The 14221-nt window shown below is 40.5% G+C and overlaps 1 protein-coding gene across 9 annotated transcripts in view; it reads right to left on the bottom strand.

Annotated features, from left to right (window-relative positions):
- Positions 1 to 14221, bottom strand: part of POU2F1 (POU class 2 homeobox 1) — a 138071-nt gene that overhangs the window by 27230 nt on the left and 96620 nt on the right. For 8 of the 9 annotated variants that reach the window (XM_084843434.1, XM_084843432.1, XM_084843430.1 and 5 more), the window contains 4 exons: positions 13265 to 13359; positions 8588 to 8641; positions 6844 to 6963; positions 4241 to 4420 (listed from right to left, as the gene is read on the bottom strand). In XM_084843434.1, coding sequence (XP_084699560.1) covers positions 4241 to 4420; positions 6844 to 6963; positions 8588 to 8641; positions 13265 to 13359 — 449 coding nt within the window. The remainder of the gene's footprint in view (positions 1 to 4240; positions 4421 to 6843; positions 6964 to 8587; positions 8642 to 13264; positions 13360 to 14221) is intronic. The other variant, XM_084843436.1, reaches the window with a different exon arrangement.

Below are 14221 nucleotides of genomic sequence, written 5' to 3' on the forward strand. Positions count from 1 at the left end.
CGGAAGATAAGCCCCTCAGGTCGGAAGGTGTCCAATATACTACTGGGGAAGAGCAGAGGGTATTTCCAAGTAGTGCCAGAAAGACTGAAGCGGCTGGGCCAAAGCCGAAAGGACACTCAGCTCTGGATATGTCTGGTGGTGAAAAGAAAGTCAGATGCTGTAAAGAACAATATTGTTTAGGAACCTGGAATGTCAGATCAATGAATCAAGGTAAGCTAGAGGTGGTCAAACATGAGATGGCAAGATTGAACATCGACATCTTGGGAATCAGCGAACTAAAATGGACAGGCATGGGCGAATTTAATTCAGGTGACCATCATATCTACTACTGTGGGCAAGAATCCCTTAGAAGAAATGGAGTAGCACTCATAGTCAACAAAAGGGTGTGAAAAGCAGTACTGGGGTACAATCTCAAAAATGATAGAATGATCTCAGTACGAATCCAAGGCAAACCATTCAATATCACAGTAATTCAAGTCTATGCCCCAACCACTGATGCCGAAGAAGCTGAGGTTGATCGGTTCTATGAAGACCTACAACACCTTCTGGAACTAACACCAAAATAAGATGTCCTCTTCATCATAGGGGATCGGAATGCTAAAGGAGGAAGTCAAGAAATCACCGGGATAACAGGCAGGCATGGCCTTGGTGCACAAAATGAAGCAGGACAAAAGCTAATAGGGTTTTGCCAAGAGAACACGATGATCATAGCAAACACTCTTTTCCAACAGCACAAGAGGTGACTCTACACATGGACATCACCAGATGGTCAATATCGAAATCAGATTGATTATGTCCTTTGCAGCCAAAGATGGAGAAGCTCTATACAGTCAGTCAAAACAAGACCTGGAGCTGACTGTGGCTCAGATCATGAGCTTCTTGTTGCAAAATTTCGGCTTAAATTGAAGAACGTAGGGAAAACCACTAAACCATTCAGGTATAACCTAAATCATATCCCTTATGAATATACAGTGGAGGTGAGGAATAGATTTCAGGGATTAGACCTGATAGACAGAGTGCCTGAGGAACTATGGACGGAGGTCCGTAACATTGTTCAGGAGGCAGCAACGAAATCCATCCCAAAGAAAAAGAAATGCAAGAAAGCCAAGTGGCTGTCTGATGAGGCTTTACAAGTAGCTGAGGAAAGAAGGGAAGTGGAAAGCAAGGGAGAAAGGGGAAGATATATCCAACTGAATGCAGAGTTCCAGAGAATAGCAAGGAGAGACAAGAAGGCCTTCTGAAATGAACAATGCAAAGAAATCGAGGAAAACAACAGAATGGGAAAGACTAGAGATCTCTTCAAGAAAATTGGAGATCTCAAGGGAACATTTTGTGCAAAGACGGGCATGATCAAGGACAAAGAAGGCAGGGACCTAACAGAAGCAGATGAGATTAAGAAGAGGTGGAAAGAATACACAGAAGAACTAAACAGGAAAGATCATAATGTCCCTGATAGCCATGATAGTGCGGCCACTGAACTTGAGCCGGACATCCTAGACAGTGAAGTCAAGTGGGCCTTAGGAAGCATTACTAACAACAAAGCTAGCGGAGATGACAGTATTCCAGCTGAGCTATTTAAAATCCTAAAAGATGATGCTGTTAAAGTGCTGCATTCAATATGCCAACAAATTTGGAACACTCAACAATGGCCGCAAGACTGGAAAAGGTCAGTTTACATTCCAATTCCAAAGAAGGGCAATGCCAAAGAGTGTTCAAACTACCGCACAATTGCGCTCATTTCACATGCCAGCAAGGTGATGCTCAAAATCCTACAAGCTAGGCTTCAGAAGTATGCGAATCGAGAACTACCGGAAGTACAAGCTGGGTTTCGAAGAGGCAGAGGAACTGGAGATCAAATTGCCATGTTCTCTGGATCATGGAGAAAGCAAGAGAATTCCAGAAAAACGTCTATTTCTGCTTCATTGACTATGCTGAAGCCTTTGATTGTGTGGATCACAACAAACTGTGGCAAATTCTTAAAGTGATGGGAGTACCAGACCACCTCACCTGTCTCCTGAGAAACCTGTACGAGGGTCAAGAAGCAACAGTAAGAACCAGACATGGAACAACCGAGTGGTTCAAAATTGGGAAAGGAGTACGACAAGGCTGCATATTGTCACCCTGCTTATTTAACTTATATGCAGAGTACATCATGAGAAACGCCAGGTTGGATGAATCACAGGTCGGAATTAAGATTGCCGGGAGAATTATCAACAACCTCCGATATGCAGACGATACCACCCTAATGGCAGAAAGCGAAGAGGATCTCAAGAGCCTCTTGTTGAGGGTGAAAGAGGAGAGTGCAAAAGCTGGTTTGAAACTCAACATTAAAAAAACGAAGATCATGGCATCTGGCCCCATCACTTCCTGGCATATAGAAGGGGAAGAAATGGAAGCAGTGACAGATTTTACTTTCTTGGGCTCCAAGATCACCGCAGACGGTGACTGTAGCCATGAAATTAAAAGATGCTTCCTCCTTGGGAGGAAAGCTATGGCAAACCTAGACAGCATAGTAAGAAGCAGAGACATCACCTTGCCGACAAAGGTCCATCTAATCAAAGCTATGGTTTTCCCAGTAGTAATGTATGGCTGTGAGAGCTGGACTATAAGGAAGGCTGAGCGCCGAACAATCGATGCTTTCGAACTGTGGTGCTGGAGAAGACTCTTACAAGTCCCCTGGACTGCAAGGAGGTCAAATCAGTCCATCCTAAAGGAAATCAACCCTGAGTGCTCATTGGAAGGACAGATACGGAAGCTGAAGCTGAAATATTTTGGCCACCTAATGCGAAGAGAAAACTCTCTGGAAAAGACCCTGATGCTGGGAAAGACTGAAGGCAAAAGGAGAAGGGAACGACAGAGGATGAGATGGCTAGATAGCATCACCGATGCAATGAATATGAACTTGAGCACACTCCGGGAAAGAGCGCAGGACAGGAAGGCCTAGCGTGCTATGGTCCATGGGGTCACGAAGAGTCGGACACAACTGAGCGACTGAACAACAACAACAAATAAACTGTCTTAACAGAGGGTGAAAAGAAGGCTACAAACACTATTATATAAAGGTTCAAAAACATTCTAGCAACTATTCAGTGGCCCCATTATTTTATCCATAATTCCCATAGCAGATTAATTGGGGTGACTACAGTTCAGGAAAGCTGTCTATGTAAAAAGAGTTAATTAAAATACAGTAAACTCCGGGAGAGAGCGCAGGACAGGAAGGCCTGGCGTGCTATGGTCCATGGGGTCACGAAGACTCGGACACGACTGAACGACTGAACAACAACAACAACAACACCCCTGACACAGAAATCTGCCCAGTTTAATCAATTATTCAAGAACAGTTCTATTAAAACAAACAGTTATTTAGGTAATATCTTCACAGTAGCAGTTCAAATATGCAAAGTGGGGCTCTGTTTAAAGAGCAAGTGAATGATGAAAGCCCTGCAGTGAAACTGTTGCAGGGCTTAAAAAACAAACAAAACCCTTTCTAGATTATTATTTTTTGACACCCTTCTCCAAGGATGACAGAGCAGCAAACATGGTTTCCCCCTCATTTTTATGAACAATCCTATGGAGTTGGTCCACTCATCCAATAAGCAGGGAACTGAACTTAGGTCTCCCTGGTTGAATTCCAACACCATACTAGCTCTTATCTTTCAAATGGCTCCTTGGAATCTGCCGGAAAAGCAAGCCTGGTTCAGTCTTAACAGCCAAATCATGATTTGGTTTTGTTAACAGGCTTCATGCTTGCAGTCTCTCTTTGCACACTCTGATTACCTCTCTGGTTTGCATACACTTCTGGTTGATACCAAACCAGAATTAGAAACCCACTTCAAACCATGGTTTCCAATTGTGGTTTGCAGGCACACAAAGGTATGTGTAAATCATTATTTGCCCAATTTGGATGTTACAGCAAATTGTTATTTGTGCAAGTTAGGAAGTGAGGAAACAAAGTGGACTGCACAAGCAGAAGGGGAGGAAGTGTTCAAACACAAAGCCCATTCAGGAACTATTTTAATCAAGTGTAAGTGTCATGCCTATATTTGATAAAAGGAAAACCATCGCTTTCTGTAAGAGGGACGTGTACTCTTTGAAAGTCTGAGGACCAAGCAGACTGTGTAGCCAAGGTACTCAAAACACAGTGTCTTATGGACCCTCATTTAGCTGCTATGTGGACAGACATGAAGACAACGTGTTTGGCCAGGCCAAAGCTATTAATAGTCTGAAAGGCAATGCTCACCTGTGCAATTTGTATCGGTTGAGATAGAGGGATCTGTGTCATGGGCGTTGCAGCAGAAGCTGAGATGGTGGCGCCTGCAGCATTGTGCTGCTGACTGGCTGAATGCTGCACTGCAGCTGCCAGCAACTGTGCCTGTGCCTGTTGTAGCAATAATTGCTGCTGGGCTGGTGTTAATGTGAGCTAGAAACAAGTTTTAAGACAGTAGTTAATAGCAAGAATAATCCCTTTTGCAAACATCACTGTTTATTCCTGAGAAACTTCCATCAAACAACCCTAAATAAAGAGCAGCTGTCTCCACCAGGTAAGATAGAAATCAACCTATACAGCTAATTTCACATCATCAAAATGGTACTGGCATAAGCATTGTGACCATTGGTACCACTGGGATTACAGAAGCTTCTCTATGGCTCTGCTTCAAGATTAATGTGAAAAAAGTAATTAGCAAGCAAGCAATGGAAAGAAACAGCACTGACAGGAAATAGCAAGCAAAAAGAACAAGCCATCACTGACAGGCTTTGAAAGGAAATTTACACCCACCAGAAGCACAAGCGATTAGCCAGATGAATGAGAAATAGCAATACTGGCTGTGGTTACCAAACAAACTGATAATACTCCAGCTGCTTCACATTAGCATGAATCCCTGCCATGTTCCATCATCTCCATTATGCCTTAAGATATAGCCGAGGAACATGTGCACCATTTGTTCCCCTCCGAGTCACCCCCCTTTCTGTCTGCCTTTTTGTTTTGATAGGATTGAGCTGGTAGGTTGACATTTTTGCCGGTTTCCAAACACACATTATCTCTATGAAACAGGTGGTATCAGACGCCTTCTGATATATGAATATCCTTTCCATTTTCTGTATTGGGAGAGCCCCTAGCTTCAAAGACCTGGATCTAGTCTCAGTGTAGCAAGGAGCAGTTAGGCAAAAAGATACAGAATGTTATTTGGAGAGATTTTTAAAGAACTTCCCCTGTATGCAGATACCCACACACATTTGGTCCAAGTAAAAGCCATGAAGAATGATACTGAGATTACAGTAAAAGCCCACTAAATACGGAAATCAGTAATTTATATAATTTGAATGTGAAGAATCTGCCATTACTTGAGAGGCACGGCCACTCGACACAGTTGCTGGCTGGATCCCAGTTCTAACTTACTACAAGTCAGCTTCCTTTGAATAGGACTAAATTCCAAATAGTGTCATTTAGTTTACAGCTGACATCCTACTTCCATAGATCAAACTATATGGGAAAGCCTCCGATTTCCCCTTTATGTCTCAAACCTTTAAAATGGCAGAGGTGATGCATTAATTTACTCTCCAAGTTGTTCTAGCATACACTTTTGTGACTGAAACAAACACTGACAGCTTACATATAGAGCTCTCCATCATATGTGAACTTTTAAAAAGTGGAAAAGCCCATTTTTGCATATGGAAAAGAGAATTTGAGTAAAACAAGGAGTCCAATGACATTAACAATTACATTTTGATAAAACTATTTAAATAGCTGGTCTAAAATTCATACATATGACCAAGACTTCATCCTCATATCAAAGACACTAAATACTTTCCCCCTCACTCTGAACCTGCAAGTCACAACACTGTTTCTATGACATCATTGACTTCAGAGAAAATGTATCAATACTGAAACTCTGACAGGTTACAGAAGAAAGCAAATATGGAGCAAGACAGACTTGATTTTAATAAAACTAGCATGTAAAAAGAAATTTGTTATAATTTCTTGACAGCTTGGATCAATATGCCCTATTAAAACTGTGTATTTGTAAAGTTATCCTTCTAGAACTGTGCAAAGTAGAGAGCCACTGTCGGACAGGATAGGACATACTTATTTATAAATATATTTATATGTCATCTTTCTTGAGACAAGCTTCCGCTTAAGGCAGGTTACACAGTAATAATCACTATATTTAAAATGAAAACAATAGAACTAAAAAACTAAAAAAAAACTCACCTACAATTAAAACGTATCAAACCAGCTGTCAAGAAATTTAAGAACTGTCCTAAACCATAAAATGTTTTTACCTGACTTCTAAAAGACAGCATTGTCAGGATTAACAGAGCCTTCCTAGACAGAGTTCCCTGAAGCTGAGCTACAGCAGAGAAAGCTGCATCTCTGCCACAGAAGACAACTTTTATCACCGTGTGGGGGTGTAGTGCAAGGCCTTCTGCCACAGATCTCAAGGTATGCGGCAACTCATACAGGGAGAGGCGTTCTCCAAATAGGCTAGACTCAGGCAGTATAGGTTTTTAAAATATCAAATCAGGGCTCCGATTTGGGCATAGAACGCAACAGGATATCATAATCAGCAGCATCAAGCGCCAATGAAAGGACTAGAAAAAGAAACAAGGAAATTTTCCCAGTTCTCTCTCTAGATACAGATCTTTGATCAGGGTAACCAAGGTGGTCTCAGTCCCATGACACAGTTAGGGACTGACAGGTATAAATCAAGAATATTATAGTTTCATCCAGATTTGCCTGAAGTTATGATGCAACAATCCACTTTATTACCTTTTAACTGGTTGATTGGCTAATGCAACAACATGAGATGGTGACTCATTACAATTCACTTGGGCTCATCTTACCCCAGTGATCTGTCCTCCGGCCAGCATGAGCTGGGTTTGGGGTATGGCCGCCTGTACTGAAGGCTGCTGGGAAGGCTGGCTTGGCTGCTGACTGTCCCCCGATTCTTCATTAGATTTAGACTAGGAAAGAAATATACATACCTTTGTAGGGCGAAGCAGATATTAATGGTAAGACAGCCATTTTCCTATTCTGTTGTAAACAGCTTCCCTTCATTTATTGATTAAGTTAAATCAGTAAGTTCAACCCCCCATGCTTGTTTTAACGAATTGTTTCCAAAGGTAACTGCAGATAAAGGAAGGCGTTTTTATTTCCTACTGTATCAAAGAAGCCAATATTACCACTTATCAGAATGAAAGGAAAAAGGCCACAGTCACATTGAATTATTCTCTCAAAATAGTCACTCAGCTGGAGAGAGTTTTTGAACATACAGGACCTCCAGTTCCCCCTCTCCCTCAGACACATACATAGTGGTTTCAAGCTAGCTTCCCATTTAGTGCTGCAGTGAGACGTTTGAAAGTGTTAAAGAAGAATCCACTTCCCAAATCGAAAGCTTCCAAACTTTCCCACTCATCACAATGCTACATATACACCTGTACCGAGTGTGTGGAGCTGCCCACGGGAAAGCCTGTTGTCACCAGGAGCATTGAAACTTTGGATCAGGGAAGTACATTTTCCTTGTATATATCTAGCCAGCATAGGATTTCACCCTAAATGAAGTACCAGCTTGAAAAAGCTTATACACTGAATTGCATCTGGGGGGGGAAAAACAAAACCTCACCGTATCTTGTCTCTTAGGTAACAGAAAGTTGTTATTTATATAGGCAAGCACAATTCATTTATTTAAAACTATTTTTTTAAAAGGAGAAAGTAGAGCCAAGAGGGAGGAAATGCAAGCAAGAAAGCAAATGAAAAGGAAAAAACAAGAAGAGGGGGTTTGTGCTAATTAAAACTGCTTATGCAGAACATTAAAATTCTGCATAGATTTGCATATTTTCCACCACCTGTTTTGGGGACTGCAGAGCAGGCTAATTAACATAGAGGCTCTGATTAATTCTGCCAGTCATTGAGAGATAATTACAGCACAGGACTGTAAACATTCTGCACTGGAGATATAGCCTGTTTGCCAACATCTCTCTCAGGGATTGAAAGTTTACCATGGCAACCAAGGCAATTTTCAGCCTCTCTCTTTTAGAGAGGAAGGTCACTATCTCTCCTCCTTTCAAAATTATCATATGTAACTAGGTGCATCTTCTAGGGGCTTCAAGAATGCTCTATTCTCGTTCCTTAGCACTCATACAGAATGAAGCCACTTCACAATAATGCTATATTCCTTCCCCTTTTTGATGCACTATTTGAATGTTTTAATGAAGGGAAGTAACCAATAGATCATAATGCTACAGGGCATCATGTAGCACACAAAGCTTAAGCAGTCAGCTGTATCTTACAATAAGCAATGAACTGCAATCAGTTTTAGATTTTAACTATGACTATTTACTATTAAATTTTAAAAAACTAAACAAGGGATGAATTATAGCAACGTTGACAATTTTTATTATCTCCCACTCTATGCTGCTTTCACAACAACATTCAACAGGATTTGGCTCTGTAACACAACATGAGGACTACTTTAATAGATCAACAATACCAATGCACTGAACAATATTTGTTAATGTCTGCTGAACCACCACATTAGTATTGCAAATAATTAGTTTGATGCAGATGCAAAGGCATAGTAATCCTTACCTGTACATTTAAGGACTGGGCAACAGCCTGTAAACTTGATCCAGGGAGCTGAACCTATAAAAATGATGTTATTGGGGTTTTTTTAAGGGCCGCAAATAAATAAAATAGCTCCAAGCAAAGTTTCTCTGGTTTTCTAAACACTTAAGACTGCTGAAAGATAATGAGAATTTTAAAAGGTAATTTAAGATAATGGGTTGATTCATACCTAATGCCAAACTATGGTTTGCTCTAACCACAGTTCACACTCCAGACCCTGATTAGTGTTCCAGAGGCACAGGCAAATGATGGTTTGTGGGATTTCCTTCTGCTTTCCCTGAAAGTCACTGGATGATATTCAAAACAGTGGCCTCCAAGGGCAGAGCAACATCCCAAGCCATGATTTGATAGTTCAGCAGCAACAAAAAACTATGGCTTGCCTAAACTGTGGCTTGCAAATCACGTTTGAACTGTGGCTTTAGATCCTGGCTTGATGGCCACTCACAAGCCAGGGTTTGTCAGTTGGGTATTGGTTTAGGCAGCATGACAAACCATGTTTTGGTATTCTGTCTAAACATCTTGCTCTGTATAAGACCTCCAGGTCATACCTTAACTTTGATCAAAGATGGAGTATTTGTTTTTTATGCATAGAAACCTTTTAGTTTAAGGAACAGTCTCAGTTTATCCAGATTGTTAAGAAAGACTTCCACTTTTTATTTACTTTACACAATGGAAATACCATGGAGTTAACTGAATACAGACAGCCCAATGCTTCTTCTCCATACAGGTTTAAGACTACGTATAGCCTCTGCAAATTAGAACAATGGTAAGGCTGTCAACTATGGTTCTCATAGGATGTGCAATAACTAATGAATGCTTGTATCTCATTCACAACTTGTGGTTGCTTCACATGCTACTTTTACTTAACACCTGCTTCTCCAGTACCCGGGAAAAGAGATAGATCCTCACTCCATTATTTACATATTCTGAAGTACACTTTCAGCACTGCTGACTACCCAGACTTATCTATGTGTCAGAAAAAGGAAACCTGTGAAGTGGCCCTAAGTGCTATGCTTCCACAAAACATCAAGGAGAAATTAAAAAAAAAACCTCTAGACCTAACATTGTACTGAAGGAGCATATGAGTCAGAAATGGCAGCGAATCTTTACTACACTAGCTAATTTCCAACAATTAAATATTAAAACCAAAGATGTAGTATAATATTTTAAAACAGCATATAAAACTCAGAATTCTTTCATTGGTCACAGATATACCCTTATCAGGAACTGCATAAGGAACATGTCCTTGCTCAAAACAAGGTAACAGATGAGGATCATGTCAAGTGTGACAAGATGGTAACATATTTTATGAAAAGATACTCCAAAACAGATGCATCATATATTCTGCCCCACATGGGCTGCAACATAGTGCTGAGAAAACAACAATATATCCCATATAGGAACACTAACCTAGGCAGAGATATAAATCAAGGAAATATTCTGTTGCCTCTTCAAATGTTTCCTACATTTCTGGGTTGGACTCTACAAGATTACAAACATGCCATCTGTCACTAAGCAGACAATTTGTCTCCAAAAAAGCTCCTATTTCCAGTGCCAAAATCCAGTTTAATCTGCCTGCCCAGCAGTATTCTGAGATAGCAACCATATTAATTAGAGAAAGGCTTCCAAAGCAGCACCATGCACAGCTGTCTTAGAGAATTGGCTAGGTTAATAAACTACCACTTTTGGCTATTTCAGCTCTTTTTGTAGCATGAGCTTATGAACAAATGTCTCTTAGGTATAGCTTGCAAATACATAAAAGCCCATTTTAACCAAGGCCTGAACTCAATGTGTTCCAAAGCAAAAACTTTTTGATTAGAGAGTTTAAACGATGCCTTGTGGAATTAATCTGGAGTAAAAATGCTGCACATGTATGGCAAGATAAGGTAACTTCAGCTGTTGTTACCATACAGAACTGCCAATTCAAACTAAGCAGGTAAAACACCAGTAGCCACTTCAAAAGTTCAAGAGCAAAGATTTCTTCAGTAGAGATTTTCAAAAAGTGTAGCACGTTCCATTGAACAATGTACACCTGCACTGGAGCCAATCATCACAGCACTACTCAGCATCCCTTTCCCAATCTATATAGCTTTCTGTAACCTTTTAAGGCGGTTACAATAATAACAATTTTCTATTGTTTTAATGAGATCAGCCAGATATCAAATTAAAACATGGAACACTTAGATTTGCAAGAAAATTAAACAGTTTTGCCACCTTACTATTCTATGATTCTATGAATTCATCCTCCAGTTCAAAACAACCTGGGAACAACTTGAGGTAAATGTAGGCTGCTGTCCTTGCAGCTAGTGGCTGTGAGCACTCTGGTTTCAGTTGAAATGATCCTTCCTTGTTCACTGCCTCAGCTGCTGAGGTGTTACAGAACTCTTATGAACAGTTATTAAATGTATATCCTGGCCAGTTGTTTCACTGCCTATGTCCACCCTCAACATCACCACTCACCAACTTGCCTATTGCTGCCTTCTCTCTTTAGCCACATACACACACTCAATATTCGATTGCATTCCAGCATTACAGGACCCAAAGCAGGTGTAGGCAGATGAAAAGATAAAACTATGCAAATATTTTATTTATTAAAATATTTTTATCCTGCACATTCCATCAGGAATCTGCAAGACTGCTAACAGCAATATCAATAAAAACTATGATAAAACCTCCAGTTCATACAGCAGCACAATAAAGAATAAAAAATTATAATAACAGGATGAAAACTTTTGATTACCCAAATGAAAGTACAATGAAATAATATTGGTTTTATAAGCGGTTGAAATGTCATCAAAGGGATTATGCATGCTTCTTGGAGCAAAGAATTCTAGAGTTTGGGTGCTACAATGAAGAAAGCTCTGTCCTATATGCCCACCAATCACACTTCTGCCAGTGGCAGGACAGAGGGGGACCTCCTCTAATGGGCCAGCAGGATCATGCTGAAGAGGAGGTCCTTTAAGCATCCTGGCACCAAACTATTTAAAAAGTGACCACCACTTTCAACTGGTCCAATACTAGAGCCAGCTTGAGCAAGGGGCATGTTTAGGCCCCAGTGATATCCCTAACCTCATACCTTTCCTCTCTCTCATATAATAAATGGCTGCCATTTATTCCTAAAGGAAATAGTAAATACAAAACCCATTTTGAAGCAACCAACCCATGAGAAGGACCTGTAGAAAAGAGCAGTGCCCCTCCTTCTGACAATGCCAAGGTAGTGGTAGATGGGCAATAGGATTCTAATGTTTCCCATCACCCCACCCCATAAAAAAAACACAACCCAGCATTGCTTTTGCTGCTTTCTACATCTCAAATGCAGGGGAGAATGGAAACATTAATCACCTGCTTCTCAGAGCTTGGAGGCTGTGTTTGGCTTGGTGAAAAGGGAAGTGACAGGTCTGAAAAACCTAACCTAGTAATACCCTTGCTTCAACTATGTCAATAGCCTCTATGATAGATTGTAGGGTGGGCAGAGGAGTTGGAGAAAGTATCGAAACTCTCAACTGCTCTCCTTTCTCCTACCCAAATTTGACAGATTTTCTTAGTAAAAATCTAAGAAGGGAAATACACAATCATGGACCCTTCAGACAAGGCTTTTGAGAGGGGACCAGATGACAGAGTAAGAATGAGTACTCTAAAAGAATGGATTGCCCCTCCTGAACAAGGATCTCCATATTTCTCTTCAAATGGGAAGACAGTCAATGCCAGAAAGTGGACAGTGAAATCCAAATCTATTTCCATATTTGTCTACCACAGGTGTTGATACATAACATAGTACATTTGATTCTTTAGAAAAACATTCTAAGATAGTCAACTCGTCCTATATAGTCAAACAATATGTTACAAGTCCATATGAAATGCCCATGTACTGTAAACTATGCTTTAAGTTGTAAAGTGTTGAATGTTCTGTTGTACAATTAGATGGCAGCACTCAACTCCCAAGAATATGAAACTCCTCACCTTAGTTATATTACATTAACTTTCTGACTTTGAGCATACATCATTGTCTAGTTTAAACATGGTGTTAAGAAGGGATGGCACATCTGCCATCCTATTTTGAAAGTGACCATAAAGACAGTCAAGAGACTGTACTGGTCCAACTGATTTCACTAAGGGATGGCTCACATCCTACACAGCAGATTTCTAATTCAGATCGTCATTTTTATATACTAACAGCCTTTTTGCAGGATGTAAAGATGTGGTCAACCAAAGTTATTTCACTTGTTTATTGATTGCCATTTTGACTACATGAGTATTTCAACAGTCTCACAAATTTTCTTGATGTATACTGTCATTTACCTTATGGTGTCACCTCTAAGAGCAAACATTTATGCACACACACATACCTGTACAAGGTGGACCTGCACACAGGGTGATAACTCATCCTTTCTATATTTAAGGACAGAAGACTCTGCTGCTCTCTCCACTGCTTTGGCAGCTTCTATTCTCTTCCCTACACTGGGCTATATAGGATTATAAATACCATTATTTTGAAAACATGGCACATTTTATATACGATATTTGAACAGCACATCAACCTTACACTACTGTGCTTGTTCATGGACTTGCTTTCCTATTATGCAGAGAAAGGATCCTTCTACAGAGTTTCTTATGCAGAGAAAAGTTCAAACACACACTTACCTGATGAAGGTGTCCAAGAAAGGCCTGGGCTGTAGAGATTGCCCCCACGGCAGGCACAGTCTGTTTTTGAAAGTCCAGGCCATTTGTCTGTGTGCCTGGATATGCAAGAAAAGTTACAACCTTATTAAAATTATCCTTAAAACCCAATTCTCAGAAATCTCTAGATTCATTCTCAACTTTGTTGCTGATTCATTAAAGTGATACACAAAGTTCAGAGCCTACAAACAAAACACTACCTTTTCACCTAATGTCGTACCCATCCCCCAGTGCAACAATCAACTGAGAGTATCCTCTTAATCCTATCCATGCATAGGTCAAGATAGGCGGGACACAGGGAGAAGCACTATTTGCCTTTTAAGCCTATGAGTAATTAGACAGAATAGTAACAACTTTGGGGTTGGCATTGCATATAGAAAGAAAGGCAATGGCACAAAAATGCAACACAGTCAAAGCAGTGAGAGTAAAATATAAGACATGCAGCAGTGTTCATTATTTGTTTACAATTTATATTTTGTATACTACACTAAAGCCTTTGATTGTGTGGATCACAACAAACTGTGGCAAATTCTGAAAGAGATGGGGGTACCAGACCCCCTTACCTGTCTCCTGAGAAACCTGTACGAGGGTCAAGAAGCAACAGTAAGAACCACACATGGAACAACCGAGTGGTTCAAAATTGGGAAAGGAGTACGGCAAGGCTGCATATTGTCACCCTGCTTATTTAACTTATATGCAGAGTACATCATGAGAAACGCCGGGTTGGATGAATCACAGGTCGGAATTAAGATTGCCGGGAGAATTATCAACAACCTCAGATACGCAGATGAAACCACCCTACTGGCAGAAAGTGAAGAGGATCTAAAGAGCCTCTTGTTGAGGGTGAAAGTGGAGAGTGCAAAAGCTGGTTTGAAACTCAACATTAAAAAAACGAAGATCATGGCATCTGGCCCCATCACT

Source organism: Heloderma suspectum, chromosome 3 (assembly GCF_057233095.1).
Source record: "Heloderma suspectum isolate Gila_16-S chromosome 3, 16-S_ref, whole genome shotgun sequence".
Classification (NCBI taxonomy): Eukaryota; Metazoa; Chordata; class Lepidosauria; order Squamata; family Helodermatidae; genus Heloderma; species Heloderma suspectum.